General features: G+C 44.2%; 1 protein-coding gene and 1 long non-coding RNA gene across 2 annotated transcripts; one reads left to right on the plus strand and one right to left on the minus strand.

The window, feature by feature from the left end:
* Positions 1-5,173: 5,173 nt before the first annotated feature.
* LOC138147359 (histone H4) lies at positions 5,174-11,606 on the minus strand. Its single transcript, XM_069069751.1, has 2 exons — positions 11,085-11,606; positions 5,174-5,487 (listed from the first exon to the last, which is right to left on the minus strand). The coding sequence occupies exon 1, from the start codon at positions 11,538-11,540 to the stop codon at positions 11,229-11,231; it is 312 nt and encodes a 103-aa protein (XP_068925852.1). The 5' UTR covers positions 11,541-11,606; the 3' UTR covers positions 5,174-5,487; positions 11,085-11,228.
* Positions 11,607-11,653: 47 nt separating this feature from the next.
* LOC138147360 (uncharacterized) lies at positions 11,654-16,227 on the plus strand. Its single transcript, XR_011164781.1, has 4 exons — positions 11,654-11,720; positions 12,448-12,887; positions 13,607-13,708; positions 15,636-16,227. It is a non-coding gene; the product is annotated as an uncharacterized lncRNA (long non-coding RNA).
* The last annotated feature ends 690 nt before the right edge of the window (positions 16,228-16,917 follow it).

Genomic DNA, 16,917 nt, shown 5'->3' on the forward strand with positions numbered 1-16,917 from the left:
AAGGGAAAATGGTTACAGTGGAGGGGAAGAATAGGAAGGCAAAAGGGAATGGGTCAACCTTATTCCCATTGAATTTGGCTTGAGGAGGGAAGGAAATACACACTAAGTATGGTATCTCACCCTCCAGGAGAGTAGGGGGGGAAGAGGATGATAGGGGGGATGATGGAGGGGAGGGTAGGCTGGGGGGGGAGGGAGGTTGGAGGCACCCACTTTTGAAGGGGGACGGGATCAGGGTGGAGAGTGGAGTGAGTGGGGGTGGGATGGGAGGGAAGGAAATGTAGTCAGTCTTTTGCAGTGTATCTACTGTGTTGTTGTTTTGCATTGGCCACACACGTGCAACCTGTGCTGAGCTGCTTATCTTCCCAGTGGGGGTGGGTGGCGGGGGAGGAGGTGAGTGAATCTGGAATTCAAAGTTTTGGGGTCAAGTATTCAAATACATATATTATTTACTATTATATATAATATATATATATATTATTTATACACATAAATAATATATATTATTAATAATATTATACTATTATTAATACTATTTTACATGTAATTGGGAAATAAGATATACAGGCACTGGGGCATAGAGATTCACCATGCCCTACTGGAAAAGTCGAAAGGGGTATGAAAGAAAATATGGGAGAGAGCAGATTGGAGGAAGGGATATCCTGTGGGACTGCTATTTTGGGGCAGTGGGTAGGGGAAAAATGGGGAGAAAATTTGTAACTCAAAATCTGGTGGAAATGAATGATGTAAATTAGAAGTTAATAAAGCATTTGGGGAAAAATAAAACTGTTCCTTTTCATCAAGTCTTCTATCCAGGGATTTCGCATCTGTTCTCATTTTAAATAGTTTTCTGCAGCATTTAGGGAGTTTTTAGAAGAAGGAGAAGCCTAAGTGCCCTCCCCTATCATTCATTCTTTTTCAGAGGGCAACAAGAATTGGAAAGTCTGAAAGGGAACTCTTCTCTAACCTCCATCTGGTCTTTTCATACTTTTTTCCCCCAAGACCCACAGAGCCTGTCCCATTCCTACTCAAGTTCCACAATTTCCTATTCCTTACCTCCAATTCATTCCTCAGGACTCAAGAATCCTACATTCCTCCCTAATTTATATCCCACACCTTTGTCCTCCAAAGACCCAGACATTCTTTGCTTTTATTTTCATCACTTCCCATTCTCTTCCTGGGATCTCACCATTCTGCCTCCCCCTCCATCACCCTTTATACTCTGAACTTTACTTTGGACTCTTTAGTTGTTGTAGAGCCTTGCTCCTCTGACTGACGGACTTCAAAGAGAATGTTTTTCTTGAAAATTATACTTCTGCATATTTGGGAGAGTAGGCTTAAAGAGAGACAAAGCACTCAGCAGAGAAATCATCCAAGTAAGGACACCATCCATATTGAAGTTGGGTGCAGTGTTCTGGGTCCCCATATTTGGCTCATCCTGTGACTGTTGGGTTCAGCCACCACGTTTTCATTCATCTGTGAGCAATGAGATTCCACATTATTTTTAGCATCATAGTTTGATCCTTGACCAGAATCTATTACACACTTTCCCTGCACCATAACACACACACAGACCTTCTGTGTGTATGTGTATGTATGTGTATGTGTATCTGCCTCTCTGTCTGTCTGTCTCTCTCTCTCAGCCTTTCCTGGGGAAGAACTAAAAAAAAAAAAAAAAAAAGGGTCTCTGGAAGATTTGACCCAAGAAATTTAGGTTAGGAGATTCTGAGAAAATAACAAGACTTAGTAAGCAAAAGGGTACAACAGAATACTTAAATCCCCAAAGATCAGTTGTGTCTGCCAGATGGTGAAAGTCAAAGCTATTTTGCTTTCTACAGAATTCTACAGAAGTTCAATAAATGGAAAAGCTTGAAATATTTGGAGGTATGTGCCAAACCTTTTAGGTTATAGGCCAGTAGCCACAGTTTTCAAAAGATCATCTCTCAGGGCAGCTGCGGAAACTAATCAGTTGTTCAGATTGTGTACACATAGATTCCTATCTCTCAGGATCCGGGTGTTCCTTGCATCCTTATACTCTTCACCCCTACTTCCTCTTCCTCTCCCTTTTCCATTCCCTTTACAATTTCATACTATCTGAGAGAGTGACTGCCCTTATTTGTCAAGTTTTGCAGTCAAGTACTTTTGGAAGAGATGGATAAGATCTAAGGGCTTAAGACTGATAACTGCAGTCCACTTTTGGAAAATTTCTTCCCTTTTTCCTATTCCACATTTTCTAACAGTTCAGGTTAGCAGAAACAGAAGAGATTTTCTTTCCTGAGGGATTCTGATTTCCTTGCAGAAAGAGACTAGTTGAGCTACTCCACTATAAGCTATCTATGGATAGGGATATGCTGCTTTATTTTGTACCTCTTCTCCTGTCTAGCGTACTGATTAGCATACTAAATAAAGCTTAATAAATAAAGGATGAATCCGTGCCTGCGAGCTTACTAAGTATTGTGTCGAAATCATTTCCCTCCAGTTTTAGTTTCCTAATTTGTGAAATGAGACAATAGAACTAAATAAATTGTAAAGTTCCTTTCAGTTTTAAATCCTGGGGTAGGTGGGATTGAACCATGATCTGACCCTTCCCTTTGTGGGACTAGAGAGAAGAGGATTATTTTTGCCTTTTTGTTGAATCTCTAAGGGAGGAGGGGCAAAGATAAATTGGAAAGGGAATAAGCAGATTTTATTGGGGAGGGATGCCACTTGTCAAAGGAAAATATAGGTTGGCAGAGAATACAGTAGGGAGAAGCCAAATGAGGTTAAAGTCGTTCTTCTCCACACATCATTCTTTCATTTATTCAATATTTGTTTATGAATTCACTTAGTCATGAGCAAAGTACTCTGACAGAGACTCTTCAACAAACCATTTATTATAGTGATATTAAAGATTCTAGGCAGGACTGAGGATGCCTTCAATGAGGACCAACACAGAATCAAGATCAGCTACCACATTGATGACAAATTACTCAACTTGGAAAGGCTACAGGTCTTCAGTCTTCTAAAGGGAATGGAGTGTTGGTACATGACTTTCTGTTTGCAGATTCCTTGCTGCCTCTGAAGCTGTATATATATATAACAAAATATGGATCACCTCTGCTGCTTGTGCCAATTTTGGCCTGACAATTAACACCCAGAAAACACAGTTGCTCCAGCAGCCGGCATTACACCATCCATACCTAAAACCGTCAGTTACGGCCAAGAGAGAAGTCTTGAATACTGTGGATAAATTCACTTACTTTGGCAGGATACTTTCCAGGGATTTAAGCATTGATAATGAAGCTGAGGCACACATTGCCAGGGCTAGCTCAGGGTTTGGAAGGCTCAGAAGCAAAGTGTGGAAGAAGAGGTATGAGACTGACTACCAAAATGTAGATATGTTGTATGCCTGTGAAACCTGAACAGCATACCAGCACCATGCCAGGAAACTGAAAATCACTTGCTCTTTATCTTAGGAAGATTTGGAAGATCTGGCAGGATAAGGTACAGAAAGCTGAGGTCCTTTCTCAACCTAAACTGCCAAGCATTCAAACTCCACTGCAGAGAGTGCAACTCCAATGGGCTGGCTACATCGTTGGATGCCAAAGGTACGTTTGCCTAAAAGACTATTTTATAGGAGAACTCATACAAGGCAAGTACTCACATGGTAGTCAGAAGAGGCAATACAAGGACGCTCTCAAAGTCTCCCTGAAGAACTTTGGAATTGATTGTGTGACATGGGAGACACTGGCACAGGACTGCCCAGCATGGCATGCCCTCATCAAACAAAGTATTGTGCTCCAAGAGCAAAGCTGAATTGAAATAGATTATAAGATACTCAAGATGTACAGATTTAGGGACTCTACCCCAAATGTTCCCATGCACTACTTGTGCCCAACCTGTGGTAAAGCATTCTGAGCTAGTATTGGGTCTGATCGGCCACAGTCAGACACACTGTACTGTGATGTCATTCTGGTCCTTTTCAAGAACTAAGGACAACAATCAACCAACCAACCACTGTAGTGATAGTAAAGATCCTTGGTTGGGCTGAGAAAGAGGGGGCTAGCTCCTGGCTCCCACTTAAATTATTTCCCAGCCAGTTCCTCCACCTTCTCCTTTGTGCATGGCTTTCTTTCTAATCGTTTCCTTGACTCGGGGACGCAGAGAGGAATGGTTTTTCATTCAAACCCGTCATGGGAAGACAATGTAAGAGAAAGCTGTCAAAGCAGCCACCTCCCATGCCAGTCACAGTCCACTCACAACCTTCCCCAACCTGCCTAAGGGCAATCCAAATCCATGTTTTTTTTCCCTGTTCTGCAAAGTTATAAAATACGAATGAACAATTCCTCTGGTCTTCCTTGGCAGGGAATGCCCTCAGCAGCTAAAAAGTATTCCTAGCCCCACCGCCCACAACATAGGCCTTTCAGAGATTCCCTCCCTATTACACCTACTGCATTTGAATAATGAACTGAGCAGATCAGTAATGCAGTGCTTAACCCTAGACATCTTAGACAAACCAGATGAAATAACAGATGGGTCAACTTCTGACAAAAGTCCGTTCTCTTCCATGTCACTTGCCATTCATCTTTGGACTGGGAATGAATAAGGACTTCCCTGTATTATCCAGGCAAGGCTCCCGTTGCCCAGCAAAGAACCAGACAGAGCACATGCCCAGCTCCAGGAGAGGTGCTCCAGTCCATCGGGTGAAGGGTCTCCCTCATTAACCCTGCTCCACATACACGTTGCTGAAAGAACTGTTTCTTTTAGCTTTGCTCTTTGTATTCCCCTGCATGACTAGCACAGCATTTGGCATATAGAAGTTAACTAATAATGTTTGTGGGAATTGAATGAGATTGAATGGCATCAAATCTCAGAGTAATACCACCTAAATTAGTTACTTGACCACATGAAAGAGAGCAGATAGTACTCTACATAGACAAACCTAAAGGTTTATTGCCCAGACTATGACATGCACCTAGATGGGCAGTCCGTTGAGCTAATATTCAACACTGACAGCCTGGCGCTGATTGCCTGAAGATCAGGTATGTTACATTTCACCCTACCCCTTAGGATTATCTGGTAAACTTAAAGGGATTTGGGGGAATCTAGTTCTCTTGCAATGGCTCCAGCATCCACTTAGGTTGTTCTCATGATTGAAGGAGATAGGACCCAGTTCCACTGAACCCCAAACAGATGATTAACTTTGACAAAGGAATAATTTACTTTCAAGGTACATTAAGAAATTCACAAACATATTCTTCCAACATGTGGCGTTTAAACCCTCCTCTAGAGGGAGGGAATTGGGGTTCATAGTTTAGTTCAGTTCCTATAGACTACAGTCCCAAGTTCCAAGTTGAAAAGGCCCCCTTCAGGCTGGAGTCGGAGTCGTCCAGGCTTCTCTGGCTGGGCTGCTGGATGGTAGCAACATCCCATCTGGAATCCTGCCTCCAAGTTCTTGGAGGCTAGAACTTGGCTAGAACTCCTTGGTCCAGCAGGGATCACCACCTACACCTGCAACAGAGAAGGATAAATGAAAGGGAACAGAGATTCATTAGGCTCATTTCTCAGAGCTAGAGTAAAAGTGTCAGCTTAGAGGGAAGGTATCTGGCACCCCTCCCAAATCAGTTTAGGGCATCTGCACTGTGTGTGATCTCCACCCTCAGGATACAGCAAAAGAGAGTGGGGTGACTGTCCCAGGCTGGCAGTCTCTAAAGATGCAGCCTGTTCTGGTTACACAGCCAATGGAAGGAGGCCACTCCCCACCCACGTGGTAGTGGGGGGGATTACAGAAGAAGCTGGATGCCTCTGTGTTAGGCAACCTGGGAAGGCTCCAAGGCCTGTCACACACTTACCCCTCATTGAAATTGGTGGGCCCTGGAGAATGGGTCAGTGGTGCATTTTGGAACACAGTCCTTGTCCCAAATTCAAAGTCCTTTCCCTTGCTTCCTCAGTACCATACCATCAAGTCTCAAAACAGCTGAGGTCTTATGACCATATACAGATAGAAGTTACAATTATCCCCAAATACAAAGTTTTGCATATTCAACAATACAAGGAAAGTTTCAAAGTTTTCAATATATTTCTTCTTCCTTAGCCTTACCCTTTAGGGACTTTCTCAATCCACAAGCAAAAGGAAGAGTAAAGAAAAAGAAAGCAATGTGGCTCCCTGTGTCAGAAGGGAGTTTTCCAAACCACAAAGATTTTTCCCACAGAGATATAGGATGTGAGGGATACAAGGTGTTACCCCTTTCCTTCAGATGAGAAGATTTGTCCTGAGGGGAAGCTCTTCCAATGACTCCCTTGGTGCCTAAGGCCATACAACTGGGGTCTGGAGGAAAAAAGTGTTCCTTTCTACACAGGGAACACCCTTATTCTCTAGGGCTCTGGTGTCAAACTCAAATAACAATTCTGGCCACATATTGACTTAGGAAACCACAAATTAATGTTATCTATGTTGTATTGTATATTTTGATTTAATCTGTTAAACATTTCCCAATTACATTTTAATCTGGTTGGGCTTGCACTCTTATGGTCAGCAAGGTGACTCTTCTTGCAGAGTCTGATACCTCTGTTCTAGGGTCCCAACAACCACAGGGGATCCCCATAGAGATCCAGGGAATTTCTTCAGGGTCCTACCTACCAAAGGGGCTATTTCCCCTACAGAAATTCCCCCTATAGATCCTTGCCAATGCAAAGGTAAACCAAATGGAATTGAAAACTCACCCAAAAGGACAAGAAGACAAGCAGGCTCACAATTAGAGAAATGATAAAGAATGTCAAGTAGTCTTACCCTAAGAAGTATTTTGCTTTCACGAAAGGCAAGCAGTCGAGGTCTGTTTAAATGTAAAAAGAATAACACGGACATTTCTACTAGATGATAACTATTTATTGATTGATTCGGATCTCTCATATTAAACTTAGTATCAGTTAGGACTCAGTAACACAGAACACAGCAAAACATCAATACTTAAATAGAATTCAATAATACAAACAGTACCATTTTGAGTTACCATTGTTACCACTGGTGACAGAGAGAAACTATTAAGAGTTATAGCTTGAGAGAAACTGTAGTTAACAGAGAAAAAGAAGATGGAAGGACCTTTATTCTTTCACGATGGAACTGTCAACTTTTGTTTGAGCTTGAGGAAAATTATCCTAGGAGACTTTGGCTTGTGAACACCTTGAGTGAACAGAATGTCAGAACTATGCACACAAAAGTTAAGGATAGGTCATCTATACTTACAGTGGTAGTTAGAGCAGACTGGCTATGGATCATTCTCACAGCTTAAAACACTGTAAAATAATTATTTGTGATCTCCATGCTATTATTATGTTATTAAAATTACATGATCAGTAGTGTTAGTATTCAGTTAATCTTAGGAATTTGACAATTTGGATATACTATACAATGAGGAAAGCTTATGAGGAAAGCGATTTCTCCGGTTCATTCAATAAACTGGGGTGGGGACTACAAGTTAATGAACTGATTGATGTTAGAAATATTGCTATACTACAAAAGGAGTAATCACCAAAACAGTTTGGTGCTGTTTAATGTCTCTATCACAGGAATCAGATTTTGTTCCAAAAAGAAAGCTTCAACTGTTATCCTGTGATTCCTGTCACTATTTTCCCATAAATCCTCCATCCAAGATCTTCTGTGGGAGCTGAATGCCTGCTTCTTGTTCTTTCTATATGTGTATATCGTCTCTCAATTTCAGTTCTTGGGGGTCCCACCCCCTTTTCTGGTCACACTATCCCACCTGTAGAATAATACAAAATGGCATTAAGTGCTGAAGGATTCCATGCCTTTATCTTGCTCTAAATGCGTGGAAGTATCCCAGTCACAAGCTTTTTAAAACACTTCCAGGAAAAGCAAAATGGCTGTCGGTTGTCAAGCAACATCAACATTATCCTGAGGGACCCAGAAAGTGTGAAAGACATCAGGAGGCCTAGAAGCTCTTCTGTATGAATGACCACATCTTTCTTCGGTATATCCTGTTCAAATCCCAGGAGCACGAAGGTCATGAAGTCTGTCCTCTAGAAGTTGCCGCAGAGGACTACAGGAAGACTACAAAATAATCTGAAAATGTTTAGATGAAAATTTAAAAGATGTCAAGAAGTTAATACTTGAGGAGAAAGTGGTACCCCTGACCCGGGCTGTAGCGTGGACACAACAAGTGTCAAGCGAAGTACTTGAGGAAAATTTTCAGGAAATAAGTGAATTTATCTGAGTGATGAAGAAGAGGATGTACAGTCTTGTGGCACTGGATGAGGAAGAAAATGAGATGTGCTAGAAGCTGAAGGATCATGAAGCCCAGGAAGGAATTAAAAAAAAAAATCCAGAAAAAGAATAGGAGGAGGTTCCAATTGTCCCAACATAGCAAAGACTTAAGGGAGATGGTGACAAGCTGGAAGAGAAGCCTCAGATGTCATGTGAGGACCTGCTGCAGGACAGAGGAGACACTCTGAGCTGGATCTCAACTGTTGGCATGTCACTATCCATATGAATTATCTGATGATAGGAAGAGGACTTCACATTTGCTGATATCTCCTCAGGACAGACATATGCTGTTTATAGCTCTGGAAATATCTACTACATGAGTGGAAGGGAATTATCTATTATATTACTGGACATGGATGGAATTTCTGAAGAGAAACAAGTACCACTCATCTTTGCCAATTACTGTTTTCCTATTGAAAGGAACATCTTACCTGTTATACACACACATATACACACACACACACACCCCTACACACCTCCATGAAGCTTATCACATTATATATATTTAATACATAGTTATATATTATATATAAACATATATATAATATATACATTTAATAGATATTTGGATAAAAAAAATCAACGAATATAAAATAACAGACAAAGAACCCATCAGCCAAAAAACCCCAACTAATTGTTGTGAGAAGAGAAACCCTTGTTAAACAGAACCATTAGGCTCCTAGTAGAATACCACTGACCACAAAGAGTTAACAAATGTTAAGAGCAGAGGTGAGGTGGAATAATCTCCAAAGGATTTGTGGAGTGGGTAGCACTAGAGCTGTCCCTCAGGCAGTAGTATAGGCTTTGGATAATAGAAAAGGCAATAGTGCCTGGGGGAAGAGGGAGTTAGGAGGAATCAGAAGAGTGTAGCCAATGTGAACGAAGACAGATTCTCCCAGTAGCTGTCAGTTAAACTGTGTTTGGAGCAGTTCTTGGAAGCCACACCTCTCAGAGGGGACCTTGGGTTAAAACACTGTCCATCTTTTAGGCAATAACATTTTTCCAGATCCTTAGGAGTAAGAACCTGGTCTCCCAGGGCCTGAGGCCTGGGCTGCATAAGAGTTTGGCAAGGGGAAGTGGGGGGGGGGGGGGGGGGGGGGGGGGGGGGAGGAAAGAGTTTAGGCAAGTAAAGGTGGTGTAGGGCACACACACACCCACACACACACACTCTCTCTCTCTCTCTCTCTCTCTCTCTCTCTCTCTCTCTCACTGGACTTTGTCAAGGGAACTAGAGGAATTCACATGATTCACTTGATTTTACTGATCACTGAGGCCTTTAAGCATATTAAAGGCAGTTTTAAAAGGAGTCACTTTTCATTGTGTTTGGGAATCAGATCTATTAGAAACATAGAGTATAATTGACATCAATCAGTTGCTTGGAGGCTTGATGGCTGGTATGGATTCCTCCTCAGAGAGCAAGAATACCAATTTACAAGGGAAGTCAGACTATTTGCATACCTTTCCAAGGGGCTCTTGGGGGAATTCTAAGCAGCCATCCATAGCTGGGGGTTGGACAGACCAAGGGGGCAGAACGATCTCCTTGGAGACAATGGCCAGTCTTGGTGGGTGATGCTGAGTCCATGCTATTGGCAGTGGGAAGGAAAGGACTAGTCCGAAGGGGGTAGTGGAGTTATTGCAAGGGTATGAAGTTACCTACCCCAACCTATGTCTCCTGAAACTCAGTGCCAGACGACTTGCTGGTCATCTACACCTGGATATGTCTGTCCCCTAGGCATCTAGAAAAGCTTTCCTACGGGTGACGATCTCTTCTCTGTCACAGACGGGCCCTTCCCCTGCCAACATCCCCTATTTGTAAGTTGAGGGAACCACCATTCTTGTCCACCAGGACAGGAGACTAATTATAGCGGCTGGCAGGTACTTCAGAGGCTGTCATAATCCAACCTTATTTTGCAGAAGAGGAAGTAGTCAAGTGTGAGGCTTTGAAAACCAGTCAGAGGACAATGAATTCCAAAAAGGGTTAAGCCCTGAGTGATACTGATTCTGTTAAATACTGAAAGGTGTGATTGTAGGATTTAGCAGTCACAGCAGAAAACGAGGGCCCAGGTGAAAGGAGCTGCCAAGTCAGATGGGCTAGTGCTAGTAATAACAAGTCAGAACGAGGGTCGAGGTTTCCTGACTTGCAGCCTTCAGCCACGAGGAGGCAGCATGGTATAATGGCTAGAGCACTAGCTTTGTCTCAGCATCCCACTCTAGATGACTGAGCAAGACATTTTATCGTTTTGGGGCTGTTTCCCCATTTGTGAAGTGTATTTAATGGCACCTGCCTGGAGAGGAAGTGAGCCCGAAAGCATACAAGAGGTACAAAGGCTTTGCAAACCTGAAAGCACTACATCATTCTAAACATTTTCATTCAATGGAAGAACTTCGGGTCCTAGAGTCGGAATCTTTTTCCCGCGCTTCGCATCCTCGTAATGGAGTTGGGTTTTTTTTTTTTTCCACCGTATAGAAAAAAGTGAAGAGAAAGGGAAAAGTAAGCCCCTCCAAGGAAAGGAAGTTCTCATGTGATTGTAAACAGACGGGGGCGGGACTGATGGAGGACCGCAAACCCAGGCCGATGTAGTGCAGAGTGCATTTACCTTCCCAAGTCGAAGACACAAGCAAATGACACGACTCTGCAATACAGTGGTGGCCAAGACCTTTCCCGGAACCCAGGGGGGTACTAACCCTGACTTTTTTTTTTGCTAGTACTTCCCGCCCATCCACCGCTCGTCATCTCGCAGCTCCTGAGGCTTGTAAAACCACCCGGAAAGCCAAATAAGGAAGACTGACAAAAATAATTAGCCCCAAATTCGGCGGTCGAACTCACCTTTTTTCGCCCCGAGGACGCAGTCCCTCCTCCGCAGAGAAAGAACGCACACAGCTCCTTTAAGTGAGAAGGTGGGCGGCCCTGAAAAGGGCCTTTGGGGAACGAGGAGAGGACAGAGCTCCGGCACCCACAGGAGCGCTTAGCTTAGCCGCCGAAGCCGTAGAGAGTGCGGCCTTGGCGCTTGAGCGCGTAGACCACGTCCATGGCCGTGACAGTCTTTCTCTTGGCGTGCTCCGTGTAAGTGACAGCGTCACGGATCACATTCTCCAAAAACACCTTGAGCACCCCGCGGGTCTCCTCGTAGATGAGCCCCGAGATGCGCTTCACACCCCCTCGCCGAGCCAAGCGGCGGATGGCAGGCTTGGTGATACCCTGGATATTATCCCGCAGCACTTTCCTGTGCCGCTTTGCACCTCCTTTCCCCAAGCCCTTGCCTCCTTTGCCACGACCAGACATGACTGCAACACTGAACCAGACGACGAAAAAAGAACTATCCAGCCACCGCCGCCCAGACCAACACTTATATAGGGTTTTGACGGACCTCTTTGAAGACTTCCAGGGGCCCCAGAAGGGGCGGAGGGAAACTACCTCTGAGGCTCCGCCTCCACCTGGCCTCAGGTCCCTTCTCATAGGACGGTAAGGAGCGGAGAGACAATCCGAAACCGCAAAAGCGCCCCCCACCCCCCCCTTTTTTTTCTCAATTGTCTTTTATTTCATTCGGAAGAACGATGGGTGATTCTTTTCAGGAAAAGAAGCGTAACTCCTCATTTTTCATTCCAATATGTTGCCGAGAGGTGGATGGAAGGTTACTCAGGAGCCCTATGGTGCCTATATAGGGCAGTTTGTTCCTTTGAAGTTTTTTTGTTGCCTATGCGTTGGATTGTCGTTATTGAAGGGGGCCGTAAAGCTGTGATAGGATTTTGCACCAGTGTCTTTTCTTCCCTCCCTTATTAAGGATGCGAATATAACACCTTCCTTCTAGAGTTGAGTCCCAAGCTCCACATGTTTTCGAATATTCTCCCTACTACCTCTACTTCACTTTAGACTCAGTCTTCCTGGAAGCCATTCCTGAGAAGTGTTGATAGATGTTGATTTTAATCCACTCAGTACTTCATTTGGGTAGTCCCGCCCCCCTCTTTAAGTTATACACCTCAGTGTAGGTAGTTTTCATCTCCTTGGAAAAAGCAGAGGTTGTGTGTGTTTGTGGGGGGAGGCGGGGAGAAGTCAGGTTGTCTTTAGATGCTATTTACACTTGAAAGCAAGGGTTCTTAACCGGGGGGTGTCTTTTTTTTTTTTTAAGACCTTTAACAACTTCATTTCCACATAATTGCTTTTCTCTATAATACTATCTATTTTCCTTTAGGTACTGGAAAACATTATTCTGAGGGCCTGACTGCCCAAGTGGATAGAGACAGAAAAGTTCAAGAACGCCGGCATTAAAGGCAGTTTGCAGCTCTCTGCCCCACATCCAAACTCGAGGGAGGTGCCTAAGTAAAAACAAAAACAGAAACAACCTAAAAAGTTGAAACTCAACCAGTCTACCAGACTGTTGTTTAGTCGTGACTCCTTTGGGGGCTTTCTTGGCAAAGATGTTGGAGTGCTTTGCCATTTTCTTCTTCAGATCATTTTTACAGATGAGGAAATTGAGGCAAATAGGATTTAAGTGACTTGCCCAGGCCAATAAGCCTCTGAGGCAGCATTTGAACTCAGCTCTTGCTGACTTCAGGCTGGGCGCTCCATGTGCTGTGCCACCTAGCTGCTCAGTCTACTGGGAAAACATCCTTCTTTTGAGCCTAGTAGCAGGTAATCACAACCACTCCTCCATATTTCACTGGTACAAAGCATCAGTCAGTCACCCGGTTGATAATTATTTATTAAGTGCTTAATAAGTGCCTAACTTAAATAGTGCTAAGCTCTGGAGATACAAAGAAGGGCAAAAGATGGTTCCTGACCTCAAGGAGCTTGCTCCCTGCCACCCCCCCCACCCCCCACCCCCAAGCATAAGGGGTAGGGAGAGGGAGGTGGGAAGAGGAGGGGTGGGTGAGGAGATATCTAGCTTGAGACGGGATGGAGAAATACAGAAGAGTGCAGTCAGATGGGAAATGAAGAGATGGCTGGACCCAGGTGCCTCCTAAAGTGAGAGGAGTGCTGAACCCTCAAAACCTAGGAAGGGTGGGAGGGTACTGATGAAGCAACTAGTGAGTTTCTGGGTTGAAGTGATTGCTACTCTGCTCCGCTGCAGGTAATCTTGAACTTTAGAGAGATTTTTTTTAAAAAGTTATTCCCAGGAGAAAAAGTAGGAGTTGGTACATTCAATGTCAAGAATACCAGCTAGATGGTGCATCGGGTAGAGTTCTGGTGTGGGCATCAAGAAGATCTGAGTTCAAATGTAGCTTCGTATACTCACCAGGTGTGATCCCGGGCTCAACAGTGACGGGTTGTTATGAGGATTAAATGACAGAATATAGAGTGCCTGGCATGTACTAGGTGCCTAAGAAGTGCTTATTTCCATCCTGCCTCAGATACCCTGGGAAAAGAACTTCAGCCTGTCTCAGTTTCCTGACCTGAAAAGGGGGACCATAGTGGCTCTGACACGTAATGCCAACCTCAGTGATCCTGGGCAAGTAATTTTTCCCTCTTTGTGACATGAAGGTGTCGCCTGGACAAGATGACTTCAAACTGGAAATTTGGTGGTGGTGGGTGGTGGTGGGGGTGATGGGGTACAGGCTCTGGGAACCCCCTTGGATTCTGAATGAATCTTCCCACTTGATGAGGCATTTACCTGAGGCCATAAGCCTTTCCTTACAGCTAGGCCCAAATCTCTGTTACTCTTAACCTAGCCTAGCTCTCCATTGTCCAGCTACTTCTCACCCTTGATCCTATCAAAATATCTATACCCAAATCTGTTACCCTTAAACTAGCCTAGCCTTCCATAGTCTTGTCATCTCCAGGTAGCCTTCAGCTATTTCCCACCCTTAATCTCATTACTGCAGTCTGACCTCAGGTCCCCTCAAGACTCTCCCGAAAGGCCTCCTCTAGACCATCCCTAAATCCTTCCACAATCTTTCAGTATATAAGATCCATCTTGCCTCCTGACAGGGCTAAGAATTCAATCTAGCACAGACTCACTCTGTGTCAGAGTATTCTGACTTGCTTGTCAATAGAAGCTTCACATATACTTAGGCTCCTTAAGACTCTATTATGGGGATTCTTTAGTAAACTTTGCTTTACTTTGAGAGAAGACTTGAGTGGAATTCATTGGGCAGGACTCGGCTTATTGATATTTTGGGGTCTTGAGCACCCCCTAAACCCTAAGCCTCAGCATATGGTTCCCTAAGGGGGAATCACTGCTAATCTCAAATTCTTCTCCAGCCAGGACTGGAAGGTACATAAATCTCTCTCTGTCTCTGTCTCTCTGTCTCTCTGTCTCTATCTCTCTGTCTCTGTCTCTCTGTCTCTGTTTCTCTCTCTCTCTCTCTCTGTCTCTGTTTCTCTCTCTCTCTCTCTCTCTCTCTCTCTCTCTGTCTCTCTCTCTCTCTCTGTCTCTGTCTCTCTCTGTCTCTGTCTCTCTCTCTCTGTGTCTCTGTCTCTCTCTCTCTCTATTCCCTTCATGCTCTCCAAGTACCTTGGAGGTGCTTTTTGGGCCTGACCTCTCAGGTCAGACAGCTAGGAAGCTGTATCGTACTCAGCCTGATGTACTCAGGTTTTTGGTCCAGTTTGGTTATAATTGGAACTCACGGACCTGGGCACAGTTTCTGAAGCATGGAGGACAAGGACAGATGTCCCATCCGGAAATGTAAGCCCGGGTTCTTTCTATTCTCTAAGCCTTAGGGAACTGGGAAAACTTGTTTTGGGTGTTTTTTTTTTTTTTAATCTTCTCTCGTTTTGTTTGTTTTTTGAGGCTTACTCCCAGATCTTCCTTTATTGGACTTCCAGCCCCTGTACCTATAATGGGTCGATCCTTTTTAATGCCCCAAAGTTCTGACTTTGGGTTGTCTTTTACAACATTGGGAAAAATTTAGTGTCTCTAAAGAACTTAAAAAGAAAAGGCTGTTCTTTTGCAACACTGTTTGGCCTCGGTATCACCTAGAGGCCCACGAAGCATGGCCTGTTTGGGGGACTTTAAAAAAATGACCTATATAATGGCTTTTGTCAAACTCTCTCAGATCATGGCTCTCAGGAAAGATTGTGGGAGGATTTAGGTGTGGTCTAGAAGAGGGGTTTGGGGAGGGTCTAGAGGAGTCTAAGGAGGATCTTGAGGGGACTGAGGTCACACTCCAGTAAGAAGATTAAGGATGGGAAATAGCTGAAGGCTACCTGGAGTTGACAGACAATGGAGGGCTAGGCTAGGTTAAGAGTTACAGAGATTTGGGCCTAGCTGTAAGGAAAGGCTTATGGCCTTAGGCAAATGCCTCATCAAGTGTGAAGATTCAATCAGAGTTCAAGGAGTTTCCCAGAGCCTGTACCCCATGGGGGGGGGGGGGGGCAGGGTGAGAGGAGGGAAGACAAAGGGAAGATCAGAACACTCAGGATAATTTTCTGTGCAGGCAGGCAGAATGGAGCAACAGGCACATACTGAAGAAGCCACATTTTAAAGCAGGAAACGATAAGGAAACATCTTTCCTTTGAGGTGCTGAAGGGGTACAGGCTCTGGAAACCCCCTTGAACTCTGATTGAATCTTCCCACTTGATGAGGCATTTGCCTGAGGCCATAAGCCTTTCATTATAGCTAGGCCCAAATCTCTTACTCTTACTGGCCTAGCCCTCCATTGTCCATCTACTTCCCACCCTGGAGCCTATCGAAATATCTATGCCCAAATCAAATGTTACACCCTTGAACTGGCCTGGCCCACCATTGTCTGTGGGCTCCAGGTAGCCTCCAGCAACTTCACTCATTTACTGGAGTCTGACCTCATCTGACCCCTGAAGACCTCTAGACTCCTCTAGACCACCCCTAGATTCCTCCCACAACCTTTCTGTATATAAGACCCCATCTTGCCCCTGTGTGTTTGAGAGCACCATAGAATTTTCTAGCACAGACTTGCTCTGTGTCAGATGATTCTGGCCCGCTTGTCCAATGCAAGCCTCACAGATACTGAGGCTCCTTAAGAGTCTACCCAATATGGCGAACTTTTAATAAATTTTGCATTTCTTTGGCTGAGAGAAGACTTTTGAGTCTAATTCATTTGGCTGGACCCAGCGTGTTGGTGTTTTGGGCTCTCTCACACCCCTAAACCCTATACCTCATCATTTTATGGTGACCCTCTTCAGTGCCAGTTTCTTAAGAGAAATCCTTAAGAGAATTCTGTTTGGTTCAAGTCTCTAATTCATTTATTGTGTTCTCAGTTTCTGCAGAAGAATCTAAGTCCCCTGGAGGTTAGGTAGGGACGGTATTGTTTTTGCCTTTAAGTCCCAGTCTCTTAGTAATGGGCCTGGGGCCGAGTAATTTTTTGAGAGGCTTGTTGGATTTTACAGGGGAACAGCTATTCCCCAAAACCTCGGGGTTCTCCTTTGCTCTTGCTCCCTACAGTCAATCAGGGTGCCTACTCCTATAGATTCCATGTCTGTGATCCCTAGTGTGCCCAACATTTCCACTCAGTGCCAACACAGCAGTTGGGTTGCTGTAAGAATGTGCTAACAGGTCTCCCTGATTTTGATCATTCTCCTCTCCAAACCAGGCCTCATTTTACAGGGATGTCTGAGAAATTTTCCCAGTAAATGTTTGTAGGATTTGGATTTGGATTGGGTTGCAATGGATTGAGAGTGCTTATTGTGAAGTCTTCCTTCCTTCCTTCCTTCCTTCCTTCCTTCCTTCCTTCCTTCCTTCCTTCCT

The sequence above is a fragment of the Petaurus breviceps genome, unplaced genomic scaffold (genome assembly GCF_028583685.1).
Source record: "Petaurus breviceps papuanus isolate PSGF00001 unplaced genomic scaffold, PetGlider_PUasm1.0 90791, whole genome shotgun sequence".
Taxonomy (NCBI): Eukaryota; Metazoa; Chordata; class Mammalia; order Diprotodontia; family Petauridae; genus Petaurus; species Petaurus breviceps.

Bases quoted from the DNA above. Each gene is read 5' to 3' on its own strand.
- LOC138147359 (XM_069069751.1), bottom strand. From the start codon at position 11,540: ATGTCTGGTCGTGGCAAAGGAGGCAAGGGCTTGGGGAAAGGAGGTGCA.